General features: G+C 40.5%; 1 protein-coding gene across 50 annotated transcripts in view; it reads left to right on the top strand.

The window, feature by feature from the left end:
* Window positions 1–20998, top strand: part of EPB41L2 (erythrocyte membrane protein band 4.1 like 2) — a 211637-nt gene extending 190639 nt beyond the window's left edge. For all 50 annotated transcript variants that reach the window (XM_027972468.2, XM_042253474.1, XM_060419639.1 and 47 more), the window contains 2 exons: window positions 2425–2530; window positions 19732–20998. In XM_027972468.2, coding sequence (XP_027828269.1) covers window positions 2425–2529 — 105 coding nt within the window. In that variant the 3' untranslated portion in view covers window position 2530; window positions 19732–20998. The remainder of the gene's footprint in view (window positions 1–2424; window positions 2531–19731) is intronic.

Here is a 20998-nt window from a genome sequence, read left to right as displayed (position 1 = left end):
ACTGAGGTTGATCATGCAGTGACTTTCTTGTCATTGGCACCTTTTTCAGTTCCTTGCCTACATCAGAAGAATTTTAATAGTGGAAGGAAATCCTTCATCTGAGCAAGATAGGAAAAAAAGGAATCTTTTTTTGGTGTGTGTTGGCAAATGAAAGAGGCATGCTTCTATAGAAACTCACTTTGCAAGTTCTACACCTGATGGCTCCCAGCTCTGAACCAGGGAGGGAGAAACAAGATGCCAGAGTGTTCTCTCTCTAATAAAATAACTTCTCAACTTGGCAATGTGATGTGATAGCTTTCTCGCAGTCTTGATTGTTGCTATAATACATTAACATTTTACAGTATTTTGTTATATGTACTGATGCTTGCTATGGAAGGAAAGGAACTAAAGGAAGACTAATTTCAAATGCATTTGAAGATGATAATAGCAGTTTTCCATTTTCCCTACTTTTCAGCTAATTAAAGCGTGTTTCATGTATTCCACTTTCTCTTGGGTATCATGTATATTTCCTCTTTAACAAGTGCACTGGTTTAATGTAGGCAGACTTTTGTGAAAGAAAGTGAAAGTGTTGGTTGCTCAGTTGCATCTGATTCTTTGCAACCCCATGGACTGAGGCCCTACAGGCTTCTCTGTCCATGGAATTCTCCTGGCAAGAATACTGGAGTGGGTTGCCATTTCCTTCTCCAGGGGATCTTCCCGACCCAGGGATCAAACTTGGGTTTCCTGCATTGCAGGCAGATTCTTTACCATCTGAGCCACCAGGGAAGCCCCGGCAGACCTTTGTAATGAACATAAATTCAAAGTGTCTGAGAAGTTGGTTGTAGCCACGTTGGCCCCCATCAGAGTTGGGCTTTCTCAGATGGGATTCCACAGACCAGCTGGGAGTAGATCAAGTGTTGATTGTTGAGTCTCCCCATTCCCTCTGCACAGGCACACAGACTTAGAGGCCCCCTGCTGTACTGGGTCTCCTTCCCCATTCATGCTGCAGTCGGTATGTGGCAGCACTTTCTGTCCTGCTCCGAGACCAGGTCCCCACTCCACTCCCACCCTCCCGGCTGCCTTCTCTCCCCATGTGACAAGCAGTTGTGCTGCGGCTCAAATGGAAGCCTGATCCCCTAAGTTCTCTCTTGTCCCGACACAGGTTAGTCCCCAGAATTTGTTCCCCAGTAGGAACTGAAGCACCTTCAAGTGCCTTCCAAGCTGAGTAAAAAACTTGCGGCGTAAAAAATAATCTTTTTTGTTAGCTTTATCTTTCTTTGTGGAACGAGGCTCAGGGTTTTGTTCTGTAACCTTCCAGCTGACAGAAACAGTGTTGCAAACAAGAAATGCAGTTGTCCTTGAAGGCAGGTGACAGAGTCAGAAGAAATTCTGCTGCTGTTTTCAAAGGCCTGTTTTCCTGATGAGATACAACGCTCTCTCTCCTAGTAGGACTTCTTTTTTGTTTTCTAGTTCTGTGCTAGAAGAGTACTGTTCTGTGTGGGTTTTCTTTTACTTTCTCCCTAAGACTTCTTTCCCTCTGAAAAATAGGATCTTTCCCCTTTGTATATAATCTATATATACAGTTTACTTTCTGATCTAGCACAGAGAAACCTTGTCTGCTCTCTCATAGCCAGGTCTAGAAAAAGGCCCATGAACCAAAGGAGTGGCGGCTCAGGTCCTTCTCCGGCCCTGCAGCCCCCCAGGAGGGTGGCCCTGAGCGAGCCCGTTAACCTTTGCACCTTCGCTGTTTCCATGGAAAAGAGGGAGCCGTGTTTTATTATCTAAAGATTAGTCTCTCTCCTCTTTAGCTTTTAACTGATTGTCGTCATTGTTGCTTGCAGTTTTCACCGTTCTGTGTCCTGGAAGTTGATAGATATTTTTCCCGCAACATTCCTCAAGCAGTTACTGAGAGCTTAAGAGGGAAAAGATGAGCTGAGCCTGGTCCTGTGCTGGGGGTTGGGTGGGTGGGTGGGTGAGGCAACTAGATAACTACAAGTATCACTAAAGTGTGGAGGGCAGACAGCATGCCGGAGGCTTTAGGTCATTCCTTAAGTCCATGCAGCAGGCCTTAACATGATCTTTACAATCTCAGCGTCAGTGTCGGGTAATGGATGAAAATTCTGAGGTCAGAGAAGATCTGTTTTCTCCATGTCTCAATGTATCATGTATCAGTGTCAGGCTGGGTGGAATTCAGGGCCAGAGTGTTTCTCCTCCATGAATTGTTATCTGGAAATGGATGGGAGAAATGGGAAATCTGGGGAAATGAGAGGGACTCTCTGAAATGAACAAGGAGGCCATTTCAGATCTTCTTGCTTCCTCAGATAAAGCAATGAAAGCGTTGCTTTTTGCTGGAGGCTGGAACGCAGGTGATGGGTGTGCTCGTGCATTGCCGCCCTGAAAAAGAACGTCTTTCTCTGCTCACCATGCTCTCTCCTGACCCCACAGGCGCTGGCCCAGGCCATCAGGGAAGCCAGGGAGCAGCACCCCGACATGTCGGTCACGAGGGTGGTGGTGCACAAAGAAACCGAGTTGGAGGAGGGGGAAGAGTAAGGTAAGAGCCCCGTCATCTGTGCTGTGTCCCTGAACCTGCGGAGTAATCTGAAAGGCATGTCTGCATCACGGTACCTTTCTCCTACAGCCCGTCCAATCTTTCAGTCTTAATCGTCCCCAAGTTCACCTGCTCAGGTGACCTGCATTCAGTTAATTATAAACTCTGGGGATCAATGGGCATCATGTGGTGTTGATAACTGCCATGTGTCGAGAGCTGCTGATAGTCAACATATATATGTTTCTGTCCTATTTTGTAAAACACATTAGTATAAGTTATCTGAGTGTTCACAGTGACCCTCTGAGAAAGATGCTATTGCCATTGTTTAGATGAGGGACTTTTATTGTAGGGGCCCAAGGGCAAGATGAGTTAAGTCTTTTAAATGTGGACATTAAGAATAATTGTGTATCAGAGAAGGAACCATAAAGGGAAAGCTTGCTTTGACTATAGAAATATTTACAATTTAAGCCAAACCAACAAAAACAAAATTAAAGGGTAAGTGATAAAGTCAGTATGCTTGGCAGAGAAAGGAATATATTGTCATTTATGTGTCATCAAAAAATGTAAACACTTAAGCGGAAAAAAAAAAAAAAAGGCCTTCCCTTGTGGCTCAGCTGGTAGTGAATCCGCCTGCAATGTGGGAGACCTGGGTTCAATCCCTGGGTTGGGAAGATCCCCTGGAGAAGGGAACGGCTATCCACTCCAGTATTCTGGCCTGGAGAATTCCATGGATTGTATAATCCATGGGGTTGCAAAGAGCTAGACACAACTGAGCGACTTTCACTTCACTCATCATCAGAGAAATGCAAATCAAGACCACAAGGAGGTGCCAGTTCACACCAGTCAGAATGGCTGCGATCCAAAAGTCTACAAGCAATAAATGCTGGAGAGGGTGTGGAGAAAAGGGAACCCTCTTACACTGTCGGTGGGAATGCAAACTAGTACAGCCACTATGGAGAACAGTGTGGAGATTCCTTAAAAAAATTGCAAATAGAACTGCCTTATGACCCAGCAATCCCACTGCTGGGCATACACACTGAGGAAACCAGAATTGAAAGAGACACATGTACCCCAATGTTCATCGCAGCACTGTTTATAATAGCCAGGACATGGAAACAACCTAGATGTCCATCAGCAGATGAATGGATAAGAAAGCTGTGGTATGTATACACAATGGAGTATTACTCAGCCATTGAAAAGAATACATTTGAATCAGTTCTAATGAGATGGATGAAACTGGAGCCAATTATACAGAGTGAAGTAAGCCAGAAAGAAAAATACCAATACAGTACACTAACACATATATATGGAATTTAGAAAGATGGTAATGATAACCCTATATGCGAGACAGCAAAAGAGACACAGATGTATGGAACGGACTTTTGGACTCAGAGGGAGAGGGAGAGGGTGGGATGATTTGGGAGAATGGCATTGAAACATGTATACTATCATGTAAAAAACAAATCGCCAGTCTGTGTTGGATACAGGATGTTTGGGGCTGGTGCACGGGGATGATCCAGAGAGATGATATGGGGTGGGAGGTGGGAGGGGATTCAGGATTGGGAACTCAAGTACACCCGCGGCGGATTCATGCCAATGTATGGCAAAACCAATACAGTATTGTAAAGTAAAATAAAGTAAAAAAATTAAAAAAAAGAGGATTAAGCAAGTAAACCATGTAGAAACTTAAGCAAAAAGTGTTTAGCCTCATTATTACCTAAATCAGTACACATGAAAGATTCACTTGTAAATGTGGCCAAGTTTATATCAGTGAGAGTTAGGGAGGTCGTGGGAAAGTGAAGTCGCTCAGTCGTGCCGACTCTTAGCGACCCCATGGACTGCAGCCTACCAGGCTCCTCCACCCATGGGATTTTTCAGGCAAGAGTACTGGAGTGGAGGTTGTGGGAGGGAAACTATTTACGCTGGTGTATAAATTAGTAATATTTCCTGGAGGACAATTTGACAAAACCTTATATTAAACCTGCTTAGCACTTGAACTACCGTGAGGAGTTTCTTAAATAAGCAGAGATGTATCCAAACACTTATCTTCAGGACAATCACATTTTTATACATGCTAGCAAGAAATTTGAAGCAATCTAAGTGGCCAGCAGTAGGGAGTGGTTATACATTGTTCTGCTTCCATGTGATGACAAAAATACATATTGCCGTTAAAAGCTGCGTTAAAGAATTCTTTAAAAAGGGGTAAGTGTTCCTAATTGTGTATGTATGAGGATTTTGAAAAGCAGGTTTTATTATACAGCACATATAACTAAGATTGCATTTTTCTTATTAAAGTGATCCATACATTGATCAATTGAGAGAGAGGTCCCCACTGGAAGGGCGTGTCACAGACCGCGTCTTCCTCATCGTGGCAAGGCCAAGTGCTCTCCCATTGTGGGAAGTGAGGGGTCCTACCAGAACACAGCCTCCCTTCTGACTTAACTCATTTCTGCCAGTGTGATAGATAGATATGAAATGACGTATACAACTTACGACATATAGTGACATGTAACTTAATGCCTTATAACTTTCTTGGTTTTACTGCTTCTTGATAGATTCTGAATACTAATCTTCTGTCAGTTTTATGTGTTCAAGAATCTTCAGGTTTGTGGTTTATCTTTTGTTATTAATAGAGGTCAGTATGTTAATATACTGTACGTAGCATTTAATACATTAATGTAGTTGAGCCATCAAACTTTCCTTTATGGTGTATGCTTTTTCCATACCCTGAGGTGTTAAAGATATTTTCAATTCAGAAATTTCAATGTTTCCTTTCATGAATCAATCCTTAATCTATCTGAAATTTTTTCTGTGTGATTAGAAAACAGTGATTTGTTTGTAGCCAGTGTTCCAGCCCTCTACTGAAGAGCCGACCCTTACCCCATGTAGTCTGCAGGTCAGAGAGCAAGTTTCTTACAAGCATGGGTGTGTTTCTGAGCACACTCATTTCCATCAGTCTGTGCCTACCCCTACTGCAATGCCATATAGCTTTAAAATTAGAATTTATGTCTGGTAGGATAACACCCCCCCGCCCTAGTTCTTTTTCTTTAAGAATGTCTTGGCTGTTCTGGTTTATTCTTGGCATCTTGTATTCACTTGTGCAGTGAACACACATAGCCTTTGAAGTATGCCAGTCTCAGAGATAATCTTTTATAAGCATCCTTGTTAAATAGATTTAGACGGTTAAAGTATAATTCACATATAAGGTGGGTAAGCTAGACAAATTTAGGAAGATTCATTCAGTCATCGAAAAGATATTTAACAAGTGCCAAAAGGTGCTAGGATAGCTTAGGCAGTAGAGTTCAGATTGTCAATTGGTAAACAACAGTCGTGGTCCCCTTCCTTTGGAAGAATCCACTCCAGGAGGGGAGGTGTCAATATTAACAAATAAGGTGTAATTGCATATCTCACAGATGCTCTGAAGGAAAAAATATGAGGGAAAAAAGTAGAGGGTTTGAACTGTTACCAGATTAGGCAATTACTTGAGAAGCTCAGTTTTGAGTTGAAATCTGAAGGACAAATGAGAGCTACCTCAGTGTGTCTCAAAGTCATTTTAGCATCTCCATTCCCAACTGGCCACACACACACCTGAACAATTTCCTTTGCTGATGACTGTCAGGGCTGGGAAGAATGTGTTTCCACTGCTTCAGCTACCCTCTGGCTGCCCTGCCAGAATCCCACAGAGGCAGCAGGTCAGTGGAGACAAAGAGCAGGACCAAGACAGTATTTCAACATCAGAGAAGAAGAAGAAAGTATTGTTTGTGATATATTGGCCCCGTCTCCCTTTTCAGGTGTGAAAAGCTCTCCTCCTGGTTTAACCTGACCTCTTCCTTTGGAGTAGTCTGACCTGTTGATCAAGCATTGAAAATGGGGTGTGGAGGATGGAAAGATGGTCAAAGAACAACTTGCTGACAAAACTCCCAGTCTGCCTCCCCTAGCCGGACGTTTGCGGCCGAGGAGCTAAATGCAGCTCCGTGAACAAGAAAATACGTTAGAGGAGCGCTTCCCTAAATCTTTGCATTGTTTTTATGTCCTCTTAAGGACTACTGTCCCTTACCATCTTATCCTAACTGCGTATTTATGAGGTTTTGGATGGATACACAATGCTACTGACCTTGTCTCCGGTAGAATGGTATCCGACACTGGTCCTAATGAGGAGGGAGAAGAACCCAGGCTTGGTGGGGTGATCTGTGTGGACTCAGAAAGAATGAGCCCCAGGAGGGATAGCTCCCAATCCTGCTTCAGCTGGCACCATCAGCTCTGTGAACTCAGACTTCAAATGAGCCTCTCGGACTCCTTGAGTAATCATTGATGTAGGGTGAAAAAGCGAATGACGCCTCCTTTTTGCTGACAGCAGTGGATGGCCGAAGGATGAAATGATGGAGCCGTCTCTCACCTACTCACTCATTTTGTTCTCTCTGTCGTTGTTCACTACACAGATATGCTGGAAGGCTCATTAGTGTTAACTGCTGTTTTACCATGGAGATTTCAAATCAAACAAGGTCTGCACTCACAGCAGAGGAGAGTCTCAAGTTTTCTGATAGGTTCTGGACTGGATTTGGTGGGAACAGAGACAAGATCTCAGAATCAGGATGGGGCATCAGAGATGGCTTCTCTTGAATGTCATGGTGAATCAGAATTGGCCCAATGAAGAAAGGAATGGAAGGGGGCCATCCACGAGCCAGCATGATCTGATTCTGCGAACCCAGCACTCCAGGAATTGTGCAAAATGCTGTGCAGCAGCCTTGCAGGGCACTTGTAGGAGAGTCATGGGAGATGAGCGGGGCAGAGAGGCAGAGGCCTGATTATAAATAGTTGTAGTAGCCAATCAGAAGAGGCTGAAGTTTATCCTGAAAAGCTATGGGGTATTCCTTTGTATTTGAGAAACAGTAAGGAGATAAAGTTTGTGACTTGTTGACTGTTTGCATGAGGATATGGAAGTTAGTGAGTTGGGAGGATGCAGGAGCTGGAGAGAATCCCAGATAATGCCCAGGTTTCTCTCTTGGGCAAAGGGGTGGTTGGTGGTACCTGTAATTTTAATCATAGAACACACGAGTTTTATTTTTCATTTGTCATGTGTAATATGCCCAGTTCTCTCAGTGTAGTTATCTTAAAGCAAAAGCGTATGTTGCTATTGTCATTGTCTGGTACTGTAGGAGAGGCCAACTGTCATGGGAATTACAGTGGAAGCTTGGAAGTGAATATATAAGGCTCCGACCTACACATACACACATAGGATATGCTTAATTGGAAATTTGCCAGGTAGTCTGAGTGTCAAGAGAAAGTGTAACAGCAGTTTTGCAGGATTAAAATCCATTTCATAGCTGTGTGATGTGGGCAGCTTATTTTATTTCACTGTGTCTCAGTTCTGCCGTCTGTAAACTGGGGGAGACAATAAAAGTTACAGAGAATTTGTTAATAAGGCACATTGTAAGAACCTTTTGTAACGTTGAAAGCCAGCCATGAACCCTTTTGTTCTTAAAAAGTCAAATAAAAATTTAGAATTCTCAACCCCAGAGATGCTGAGTTTGAGATGCATGTGAAATATCTCCATGGAGAGGTCCCAAAAGTAGCCAAGAGCTTTCAGAGAGAGAGAGACCACTGCAGGCTTCAAAATAGGAGGTGGACACATCTGAACGTGTTGTCCACTGATGAAGCCTTTGGTTTGAGTGTCACTACCCAGGACCAGGTAGACCCCCAGAGTTGGGGTCTGGGGACCAGAGGAGCTCTAGGAGGAGGAGTCAGACGGCAAGAAGATAGAAACAGGGAGGAAAGGGTGCCACAAAAGCTGCGAGAGAAGCTAACTCCAAGAAGGAGAGCGTAAATATGGCATTAAAGAAACCAGATACATGTTCCTTTGGAATTGGTGGTCCAGAGTCAGCCTGAGGGCTTTGTCAGAACTACTTCACATAGTGGAGAGGGAGCCGATAACAGGTTGAGGAAACAGGATTTACACAGAGTGACTTCCGGAAGTGGGAAAGCTCAGTAATTGGGCCTTTTGCTTTTCCATCCACCTTGCCTGCCTTCATCTGAGAAGCCGGAGTGTGTCGGTCTGACAGAGCCACCAAAGCTAGTGCAGTGCTCACTGAAAACCTGGCACAGGCCTCCTTCCTTTGAGCCTGTCCAATGGCCCCTGAGTTCCAGGCCCCGACCGACCCACAGTAAATAACAAATCTTGAGTTAGTGGTGTTGCTCTCTGGCTAGCATGAACCCCAGTTTCTAAGCAAGATGATGTTGTGTTCCAACCAGCATTTCAGAGTCAGGGTGATGTTCACGATTTCAAAATGAACTTGAAAAGCCAAACAAGAAATTAGCATCAAGTGTCTAACTACCTTGACAAGAGAGAGAGACAGTGTTGGCTTGAGCAGAGCTTCCATGGATCACAAGCTACTCATTTCCATGTGAGTGTCTGGCTGTCCTTGAAAGAGAAGCACCAGCCTATTAGCTTCCAGGTGACTCTTTTCAGTTCAGGAGCCAGGGATGTTTCAGGCATATCAGTTCCCATTGTATTTACTGCATTCTTATTTTATTCTGTTTACCAAGTTATACTAGTCTTGTACCCCCAAATTAGCGTTTTATTACAGTTTAGTTTTCAGTGCAAGTTAAACCTAAAGTGAAGACTTCTACACAGAAGTGAAAAGTCAGTTTGGATTTAGTGAGTTTCAGGCACTGCCAGTTTTCACTGGGGAATGCTGTAGAATGTTCCATTTAACGTTTGTGAATCTGGCAGGTGCTACCAATGAGTTACTTCCAGTATATTTGAACTGCCCCACAGAGGCGGCGTGGATGCCTCTGCCGTTGTGCATACATTAGCACCTGGGAGTCTGATTCCCCAGGGTTTGCTCTAGGACAGAATCATCATTGACGGTTGTTTCTGCAAATGAAACTGTTTTTTCTGGTAATAAAAAAGGAGAGGCAATCATAATTTTTTGAAAGGGAAAGATGGTAGAAAATGTAAGTGGCCCATAAAATCACTCTGCTCCTAGAGATAGATAATCCCTTTCCACAGTGTATACGTGTGTGAACACACCCAGAGGCACTCGCACGTGTGTTTTCACGTCTCTGTTCATTTAGGTCGATCCTGTTGATTCTATCTATCTATTCTATCTATTCTATCTATCTGGCATTTTTCTCCATGGTACACAGTGTCTTCACAGTACATTGTAGGTAACTTTGCCCATCATTATCTGATCAATTTCCAACAGCCATCGAGTGGACACAGGACGGCTTCCTTGACCCTTATTAATGGCTCTTAGACTAATTTCTCAGTTTTCACGAGTTAATGCACAGCTGCAAAGATTGTAGTTGTATGTACATTTTGAGGCCATAAATTTCATTGTTTCTCTAGGACAAATTTTTAGAAATTAGAGTTGGTGTGCCACCCAACACCAAGTTTCTTCTTGACATATTTCCCACCTGTCTTCCTTAGAGGTTCTGCAGAGTTAGACATCCACTAGCGGCTTGAGTCTCCCAGTTTCCCTGCACACTCACCAACACTAAAGATTGTATGACATTTAAAAACTCTTTGACAACCTGGTGAGAAAAGAGCATTTGTCCCGTCCCTTTTTTAAACTGTGAGGCTAGAGTATTTTTAAATCACTATTGTTCATTACTAGGGAATACACGTATTCACACATATATATGTTTACATATGTGCACATGAACACAATTTGCATTTCTTTGAATTGCCATTTTGTGTCCTTTGTCCAACCTTTTAGGACCCCATGAACTGTAGCCTACCAGGCTCCTCTATCCATGGAATTCTCCAGGCTAGAATACTGGAGTGGATAGGCATTCCCTTCTATTCAATTGTTTATCATCTTTGATCTCTTACAGAATTGTTAAGAATATTAATCCCTTAGTCACAAATGCTGCATGTTTTCTCCAGTTTTTCATTATAATTGAGAATTTTAAATGAGGCTAAAAAGAGAGGGCGAGGACAAGACAAAATTAACAAATTGGAGACACACAGACCATATCCAGAGTTTTGGTTTGTTTTTCAGCCCAAACAAACTTGAATGTTTAGCATGTTATAGAACTTGAATTATTGATGCTTAAAATGGGAAGATACCCAGTGATTCTAAAAACATCAGAGCCTGCTTTCTCTCAAGACCACAGTGGCTCAGTAGGTGCTGCCACTTCAGGGGAAGAACAAGCCCTCCAAGTCTCCTTCCCATCTCTTCATTTTGGGGTCCTGGTACCTGTCTCCCTACTTATATGTTACCCCCACCACCACCCGGCCTTTGAGGAATATGGAGGTGGTGACTTTATTATACCCGAGTACAGGGGTGTATTGTAGAGGATGGAAATTAAAAGAATATTTAATTTAAAACTTCACATAGAGCATCTTTCCCCCCACAGCCCTAGCAATTGAAGTAATTTGTCATAGGTCAGTTCTAGGCAAGAATCATAAAATACCATCATGTGTAGAGCTGAGTATAGTTTCATTTGTTTCAAGAACTTATCTAATGTTAGACATCCCAGATACTAGTTTTTAAATAGAAATTTTAAATTTTAATGTAATTTTGTGGGTGGATGAGGAGGAAATTTTGCTGGGGGGATAAATTAATAAGTTTCTGTATGTTCTTAAGATATTCCTGTGTTCTTGAGGATTATATTCCCAGGACATGTTGGCCCTACATTTATTTTACTGTCATACATCAAAATACTTTAGTTAGCATTAGAGCAAAGTGAGAATCTGGTCTTGTTCTGTCCAGTAGGGCACATGTGGCTCTTGAGCATTTGAAATGTGGCTATTCCCAATTGAGCTGTCCTGTAAATGTAAAATAACAGACTAAATGCTGAAAAGGTAAGAAAAAAGAATGTTAATAAATGAGGGAGTTGAGTCTAAAGATGAATTCTTTTGATTGCCATTAATATTTCTATTTAAGGAAAATACAAAACAAATACTAAGTGAATTTTAGTCATATATATTTCAAAACTGTTTTTCTAAACGATAAAAGAGTTTTGTTACTGTTTTTTTCTAAGTACAACTTTTATTTTGTTTGATTTGATTAGAGAAATTTTTCTCATCCCCACTTGTGAACCTAAGATTGGCAATATTGAATGTAACCTTACCATAGTCCACTTGTTATTTAAAAGAGGCTTTAAGATTTTGTGGAATGCTTTCAAATCAAGTTCTTACAAGATTTGAAGTCAGCAGAGTGAACCAAAAGACCTGCCTCTCGCTTTCGGGCCAAATACTAACTACTCCTAGAAATCTTTGTCAAAGCTTCAGAGATTCAGGAAAACTAGTTTTGTAAAGAACTAAGAGTCCTCCTGGGGTATCTCAGAAGTAGTTATTCAACAAAAGAGAGCAGGAAAATGAGCCTGAAATTTTCCCACTTAGATCAGCGGATGAAACCGATGGTGAGGACAGGCCAGTAATGCTCTGTTCCTGGAGATATAATACCATTCTGTTTGTGTTTTCCCTCCCAAGCTCTTGCCTTTCAGCTTTGCCTTGTGGGTTCATCCCTGTTACTTCATTCATGGATTCATTAGTGTATATTGGGGACATACCAGATTCAAGGGACTATGATAGTTGTGAGAAAAGTAAGTGCATAGGAACAAGTGTACAAATAACATACATGGTTTTTTTTTTTTTTTTTTTTTAAAGTGTTTTAAGAGAAGCCTTGAGAAAGGGCTGTGAAAGTTGACAGGAGAAACTGGTTCTGACTGGCAGGTCAGGGAAGACCTCCCCATGAGGGCAATAGGAAACTTCCTATGTGCTGAGTATGGGGAGGATCGGCACACATATGGGGCAGAGAGGAAAGGGCACAAAGGAAAACCATGGGCCAGACGTCAGGAGAAGCAGATCCTGCATTGTGGCTGGGGGTTGAGTTCCTAGTGGAGGCTGGACAGATTGTCAAAGGCAAATGACAAGGGTACTCCATGTGAGTATCTTAGTTTAGACTTTGCTCTGTCAGTCATTTGCAAAGAAGAAGAACATTTTTAGCACCATCCTTTATCAGTGGTGTGCAGGATTAGATTGAATGAACGTTTGACTGAATGAAGTACTCTGTACAGAAATCATTATATTGGTTCAGGCAATTATTAATGGAAAAACAGAACTGGACATTTGTCTTTAAGAGTAGAATTGAATTGAGTTTGGAAGTAAAACCAGGAATAAGGTATATGTGAAAACCCATAGTAATATTATTGCTCACATTTACTGAGGGCCTACTCTGTGCTGAGCTTTATTGAAGGACTTTACTGTGTATTATTTCAGTTAGTTCTTACAGTCACTTGGATGTAGATGACGACACTGAGGCCTAAAGAGGTAGTCCTTCACCCAGTCATACCGTCGGCACCTGGCAAAGCCAGAGCTGATCTTCAGTCAGTTTAACTCCACACTTCATATTGCTTTGCTCTGAGGGATTCACAGTGGGAATCTTTCAAATATAGACTTCCATCAGTGGATTGCATCGACCAAAAAATTTGTTCAAGGTTTTCTGTAGGATGTCATACGAAAACCTGAATGAACTTTTGGCCGATTCAGTAATCGAAGCACACCTCATTTTAGAAAAATGTATTTTGGACAGAATGTCTTTGAGGCTGCAGCTACAATATGTAGCTAAGTGAACAAGTAAAACTTTTATAGATTTTAAGGATAATTATGTTTAAAAATGAGGTAGAATTGATGTTGCTTTCATTTGACAGGATATTCCAGAATTGCCACGTGTAGTTAATTCTTTAGGGAGAGTGACTGGAATGTGCACAAAGGCTCTAACAGAAAGATTACTGTTAGCTTTGAAGAAAACCCTCATGCAAGCCTCATGAGAAAAGTGGCCTCCACACAGCATTAATGTATTCAGGCAAACCAAAAGATGCAAATTATTTGTGGAAGAGGTATTTTGCGGAATAATTTGTGGAAGAGATATTTTGCGCCATTTGACTGGAAAGGAAAAGACACTAGATTTCATTTCTCCTTTTCTGTTCAGCAGTCACACAAATAACTGTGAGAGGAGGAAACAGCAGTAGGTCAGGAAGCGGACTCCATAGATGTAGTTCTCAAGCAAAGATCTCAGGAGCACACAAAAATTATTGAAGTAGTCCAAAGAGTGTTTTATGTGAATTTTATTAATTAAAATTTGCCATTTACAAATCAAATAGTTTTCAAAATATTAAGTTAAAAATAATCACCTAGTGAAAGAAGCCTGTCTGAGAAGGTACCATGTACTGTATGATTCTAACTATATGTCATCCTGGAAAAGGCAAAATGATTAAGACAGTAGAAGGGTCTGTGGTTGCCGCTGATCTCATTAGAAGAGTCTTTAAATATAGAGAAGCTATGAAGCTCAAGGGCCCCAAAGTACAGTTTTCCAAAATTACCATTTTCACATGAAAACTTGAATTTTATCATTGGTATCAAGTTCTGTCAACTGTTTTCCGTAAAGTGACAGGCTTATCTCATTTTCAAGAAAATGCGTGCCAGAAATCCAATGCCAGAGTGGTTTCTGCTCACAATTCATGCATTCATATGAATTCAGTTTCCTTCTCGACATCCGCTGCACGTTTGTATGCAGAGGGAATGTATTATGTGTACTTCCCATTTCATCACACAGAATATTAAAAAGATGTACTCTGGGGTGGAGATGTAAGAAAAAATGATATTTTTTTCCCATTTCACCAAGGACATCCTTGAGAGAAACTGACTGGCTTGCTTTTTATTTCACTGTGAGTGCTTGGTGGTAAAGAATGCAGTGACTTTGGGTACAGTTTGGTGTCACTCCCTTGATCTGTGTTAAGATGTCGGCAGGTTTACTCACCATTGTTTCTGCGCCATCAGTGAAAATGTTCACACCGTGAAAGGGGCAAATAGTGTCTTAGATTATGAAATAGCTTTGACTTTATAACCCTCTGAAAGAATCATGGTGACCCCCAAGGTCTACAGACCACACTTTGAGAACTGGTGGGTCTAAATTATAGTGGTAATACAAGCATTGTAAGAAGTGACTATTTCCTGGTCTAACCAAATAGATTATTTATCATACTTGTGTTTTTTGGCTCTATGGTTTTATAGTCTTACAATGAAAATTGTTTTAAAATTTAAAAATGCAAATTGAGAGCCAAAGAAGACAAAAATGAAACTTTAGAAGTAACTGAAATTCATAGACTATCATATTTAAAACTGTTTCACACTTAAGTACATGCACCTCATTTTTATTGAAATAGTTGCATATGTACCTTACAGAAATAATTTACTCATGTTTTTAAAATCTCAGCTATATTACTGCCCTGTGGTATAATAATTGAATCATCATTATCCTGAAAGGTTTTATATTTTCTTGCATTATTTTGTGTTAGATAAAAGCCACAGTTTTGCCTTTTTCTTGAGACTCCCCTCTGGATAAGTGCTTTACCACTCGTCATTTAGGATGATCCTTTTAAAGTGTATATTTGCTATGTGCTGAATCCATTTCTGGAGTAGAAGATGCTCAGGACTGAGGCCATGTGAACCCCCATCTCTGGAAACTCTTTAAGTTTGTGCTTTTCAGATAATTTTGTAGCACCGTGCTTGACTGATTGCCCACACTCATCAGGCACACTGAGAAAGATAAATTTAAGAATTCTCTAGACCCTGCATGAAGGCTTAAGGTAAAGTAGGCAACCAGTGTGTATGTATGCTTGAAAAATTGAGATGCAGAATTAGACCTGTAATCAGATGAAAAGGCTGCATTGATCTATTCTCTCACTGACTGCTAGAGGGGGACACAGGCTAGGGAATGTGACTTAGTTAGACATGTTCACTGACATTGTATAGTCCAGGGGTGGGAAACTGAAGCAAGAAAATAGCAGTTTGGTTTTTTGTCTGTACTTGACCAAAATTCAAATACATAAAGTATAGCTCATACTTAACTGTTAGGACCATATCCAAACTCAAGGTGAATTTTATGACACTGTCAAAAAGGGAAAGCAAGTTGAATTAATGCTGTAATTAATGTGTGTCAGTTTGCATTGACAACCAGAATTCTGTGTCTGTGAGATAGAATCGAAACTTAAGAAAGCTTTTAAAACTTGTACAGATTTTCATGAAGAACCATGCCTAGTTTCCGATTGATTGGGCTATGTAATAAATTATTTAGACCTAAAATGTAGTTTGTTTAAAATGGCCAAATAATAAGGTTTTGGTTTTTCTTCCCCCGTGCTAAAAAGACAGAAAAATTTTAATGTCAGATGCTTGTGTATTAATGGCGTTGGTGATCCCCACTTTTTCTCCTTCCCAGCTCAAAAGCTGGATGTTTAGTACTTAGGAATATATTTCTCTGTGTGTTTAAATGCAAAACACAATAAAAAAAGATAAACGAGGGCTTCCCTGATTGGCTCAGTGGTAAAGAAGTCACCTGCCAATGCAGGAGACACAGATTTGATCCCTAATCTGGGAAGATCCCACATGCTATGGAGCAGCTAAGCCCCTGTGCACTATAGCCACTGAGCCTGTGCTCTAGAGCCCAGGAGCCCACGCTCCGCGATAAGAGGAGCCACTGCAACGAGAAGCCCGAGCAGCAACAAAGACACAGCAAAAATGAGTAAATAAATAAAATTATTGAAAAGATAGGTGAAGGTGTAAATAGAATCTTTCATACTATAAATTACTTCCTGTTCTTCCAGAACAGGAAGGAACTGGGATGTTCTGACACATTGAATATCTAATTAACTCAGAGTTACTCAATTTATAGTTTTTTAAAGAATGAGAAAAAATATAGTGAACATTAAAATTACAAGAAAAATAATTTTCTTTGATTCTGAAAGTTGTTGGGAATCCTAAGAGTGCATTAAGGCTGTCATTTGTAATACTTATTAACCAGAAAAAAATGGATTTATTTTGCTTTCTAATGGTTTGATTGTGGACAAATGAAAGTACATGACATTTGGATTTACATGGGTAACTAATTTTATCTACATATATTTCAAGAAATGCTGAAGCTCTTTGAAACCAAGATCTCTTTGATGCAGTTTCTCCATATTCCTAGATTCTTATTTGTCTGCTAATGACTGAAGCAGACTTAATTTTAGCTTTCTTTTACAAATTAAAAATTTAATCTTTGGTGAAAACAGATTCAGTGAAATAAAGTGTCCTGTAAATGTGTGAAGGAAGTGGAAAGTATAATACTACTTCTCATTCTTTATGAAGATTTCCAAGTAGTGTCAAGTCAGGGGTTCATTTTCTGTAATATAAGCTAGGCAGAGTGGAAGTTGTGTTCAACAAGTGATACATGTTCACTAAGCAAAACAGAGTTACAAGCTCTCAAAAAAAAGAAAAGAAAGAAAATAGGAATAGACAAACAGCACAACTAAAGGTCACATTACGCTCCAATAAGTTTGATTGATAGTTTTAGCTGACCCCTTTACCACCCCCCACATTTCTGTTCATGATTACTAACCTAAAAAAAAGAAGACTGTTTTCTCCATTGATTTTTTTTTCCTCCTGCCTAGAATCAAGTAGAAGTCCTATTGAGTAAAGAAATAGCCTAGAGCAGACAGCAAGGTGGGAAACAGTAAATTCGATTAGGATATCTGTCCTGAATAATCAAGAGGCTATACCAATATCTGTGATAAATCTAATTGGTGGGGAATTTTTTCATTAAAACAAGGCAATTTTATCTAATCAAAAGAATGTGCAATCTAATTGACTTTGGACCAATGCCTCTTGGAAAGGACATTAATTACTGCTCTCCACTGCCCTCTCTAATCACCTACCATTTGCCAAAAATTTCAACCAAGCTGAAATAGAAAGTGAAATAATTGCCTTCTTAAACTCCTTTCTCTTATAGAGACGATGCACCATCCTCACCTTTTGTCTGCCTCCCTGTCCACTTTTATTTTAGTCCACTCCTACCCACCTACCTACCTTTGATAGTTGGCTTCCTCAAGACATACTCACGTGAGACTAGTTCCATCTGTTGGTCTCATGTGTCCATTGGTGCCAACTTGCTGACCTACATCCCTAATCCTGTGACCTCACCCAGGCTCTAGGCCTCTCATTCTCTTATTTTTGAGGACCCAGATTCCACACCTGTTAGTCTCTTTTGGATCTCCAGTCAGATCCAAGCTCCTCCTCTTCTGGGTTTATCATGCCTTATGTCAACTGGGCCACCCCTGGTTCCCTGACTCATACTGAAGTCATTGCAGTAGATGGACAGTTAACTGTTTTTTAATTTTTTGTCTAAATGCTATTTGTGAATTCATTATTTTTATGTTTTATTGTGTTGGCCACAAAGAACCTTTCTGGAAAAACCCGAACTAACTTTGCCGCCAACCCAGTAAATCAAGCTCATACTTCTCAGTCTGTTATTAAAAAGTAGAGCTCGTGTTTTTTCCTTGCCTTTCATTACCCACCATACCAATGCTTAGCCTCCATCACTTCCATTTCTCCATTGTCCTATCTCCCCCCTCCCCAGCCCCCCGCCTCATTCATTCCTGTCCTCTACCCCATAATCTGTATACTCGACTGTTATGTTGGTGCAAAAGTAATATGTGGTTTCAGGCCCTGAATTTTAAATTGTTATAACTAGGCTGAAACACACTAATCAAAATAGGAACCATTACAATCAACACATTTTTGCCAATGAGAAATAAGATGGTTTATTCCTATAGCATAAAAATTCGTGCCTTCGGATTCTACAGACTCTTGGAATCATTTTCTGTATCCTTGTTGTGGAAGCATTTTCCCTGCAAAAAGTTGTCAAGATACTTGAAAAAGTGGTAGTCAGTTGGCAAGAAGTCAGGAGAATATGGCAGATGAGGCAGAACTTGGTAGCCCAAATTGTTCAACTTTTGAAGCACTGGTTGTGCGATGTATGGTTGGGCATTGTCGTAGAGAAGAATTGGGCCTATTCTGTTGACCAGTGCTGGCTGCAGGCATTGCCTTTTTGGTTCATCTCATGAATCTGCTGAGCGTATTTCTCAGATGTAATGGTTTCACTAGGATTCAAAAAGCTGTAGTGGATCAGCCTGGCAGCAGACCACTAAACAATGACCATGACCTTTTTGGGGAGTGCAAGTTTGGCTTTGGGAAGTGCTTTGCAGCTTCTTCTCTGTCCAACCACTGAGGTGGTATTCACTAGTAGTGGTATACAGTCCACTTTTCATTTCATCTCACAACTGGATCGAGGAGACATGGTTCATTGCAGTTGCACAGAATTAAGACTTGCCACCACTGGGGTGGTGGCAATCCAACCCAATTAAGACTTCAAAATGATGATTTTGTTGATTTTTGGTCAGCTCATGAGGCACCCATCTATGGAGCTTTTTCACCTTTCCAGTTTGCTTCAAATGCCAAATAACCATAGAATGGTCAACGTTGAGTTCTTGGGCAGCTTCTCATGTAGTTGTAAGAGGATTGGCTTCAATGATCCTCGCCATTGATCCTTGTCAACTTCCGATGGCTGGCCACTGTGCTTCTCATCTTCAAGGCTCTTGTCTCCTTTGCAGAACTTCTTGAACCACCACTGCAGGGTATGTTCATTAGCAGTTCCTGGGCCAAATGTATTGTTGATATTGTGAGTTGTCTCTGCTGCTTTATGACCCATTTTGAACTTGAATAAAAAAAATCGCTTGAGTTTGCTTTTTGTCTAGCATCATTTCTATAGTCTAAAATAAATATAAATAAACAGCAAGTAATAAGTCATTACCAAAAAACATAAAGCAAGAAGTGTACATTAAAAAGATGTATAACATAACTGCATTCGTTTAAGGATCTATCCCAGTATCAAATGGCAAATTTCAACAATGCAAAACTGCAATTACTCTTGCACCAACCTAATACCATATACTGTCTCCCTTTCTTACGTCTTTCCTCATTCTGTTCTCCCAGCCTGAGGCACCTTTTATTCATTTCAATGAAGTCAAAATTATTTTTCCTTCTTTCTTGAAGCTAGCTTTGAAACCTACATTGGTTTTAAAAATCTAGTTTTTAGATTTTTACTATATGAATTACCTCTGTTTTATAGTTAAATTTTTGGTCAAATTCTTACTTACCACTTGTTTCCAGTGTGCTTGTCAATCCTCCAGATATTTTAAGGCCCTCAAGAGCGAATTAGATTCTCATGCTTGTCTTCTGGTAAAGTACTATTTACTATAGAACCAGGCAGATAGGAATTGTCTATTAGTTCATTTGGAATTTAATGAATCTTACATTTTTTCCCCAAGCTTCTGTCTTTGGAATATTTAAACCTTCTCTCTCTCTTTTATTTTCCTCCTAGAAATTCATTTTATAGACAACATTCAACTTTGTGAACCTGAAGAATTTTGACCATTCCAAGTCTTAATGCCACACCACTGCTCCAGCGAATTTATACTACGACTGGTTACAATGGCCAGAAGCCTGAAGAATTAAAATGCCAACACCAAACCTTACCTTAACAGCTCTGGTCTATACCATTCCCTCGCATTTTAATATATTGTTTTGTTTTATAACCACTTCTAAATATTATTTCTTTTCTTTCCTTTTTTTTTTTTTTTCAGTTAGAGAGTTTTGTTTTTTGTTTCTTGTTTACTTTGTGTACAACTACCTGCTTTTTGTGACTCATTTTGATCAAATGATAGTGAACAAAGCCAGCCACAGCTGGTACGGTGCTGTTCACTGGAACAGGTGCTGTTGTGCGGAAAGGAGACTCTGTGACTAATTTTGATAGTGGCTTTCCTTCTTCCGGATGCTTCCCATTGGGTTCTTAGAAGTCAATATTTACAGAGTTTTCAGTTTGCGGTAAATACACTGTATGAGAAAATGTTAATGCAGATTTAAAAGTGTTTCTTACATTATGAAAATTTTCTAAGGTTTTGAAAATTTCACTGGGGCTATTTTTTGATAATGAACCCTTTTGACTTTCCAGTCCTGTGACTTTTTACTTTGGGGCAGAAAGTCCAGGAATCTGCAGACTGGAGAACTATGATGACGTTCACTGACCAACGCACTGTGTTCAGAGACCCTTGTCGCACCACAGTGCCGATCCTTCTCAGACACGGGCTCTTCGGCAGCATTCCAGAAACAGGAGGGGAGAGACAGCGATTTCTTCCCTCCTACTAAAATATTCAGGCAGCTTAAAAACCTTAGTGCTTTCTTTCTTAACATGTCCAAATTTCCATACTTTCCATTATTTGAACACTTGTGTAGAACACTTGGCTTTGTATTAAACCCCCTTGTCTCCATGTAAAAACTGACCTTTTGTTTATCAAGCAGGTGTTATCTCTTTCAGATAGCGTGATGATTCACAGGTGTGAGGATGCTGGGATGGAGGAGTAGGGCCATGGTGGGGGTTTTTTTTTGACAGTTGTAAGAAAGTTACACCAGTAAAGCTGATGCCAGAGACCTGATAGGGACGTATTAACTGTATTGAACATTCTTTCCTTTGCTTTGCCCCCATGTATAGTTATGATGCCAGATTAGATTTCTTGCAGCTTCAAGTTGTATTAAATGATATTTTGCTTTCTGTAATACTGTTATAAAATAAAGTTTGTTTATTCTCTAAA

Source organism: Ovis aries, chromosome 8, assembly GCF_016772045.2.
Source record: "Ovis aries strain OAR_USU_Benz2616 breed Rambouillet chromosome 8, ARS-UI_Ramb_v3.0, whole genome shotgun sequence".
Lineage (NCBI taxonomy): Eukaryota > Metazoa > Chordata > Mammalia > Artiodactyla > Bovidae > Ovis > Ovis aries.
Note: the sequence above shows the minus strand (reverse complement) of the source record. Positions and strands in the feature narration are given on the sequence as shown.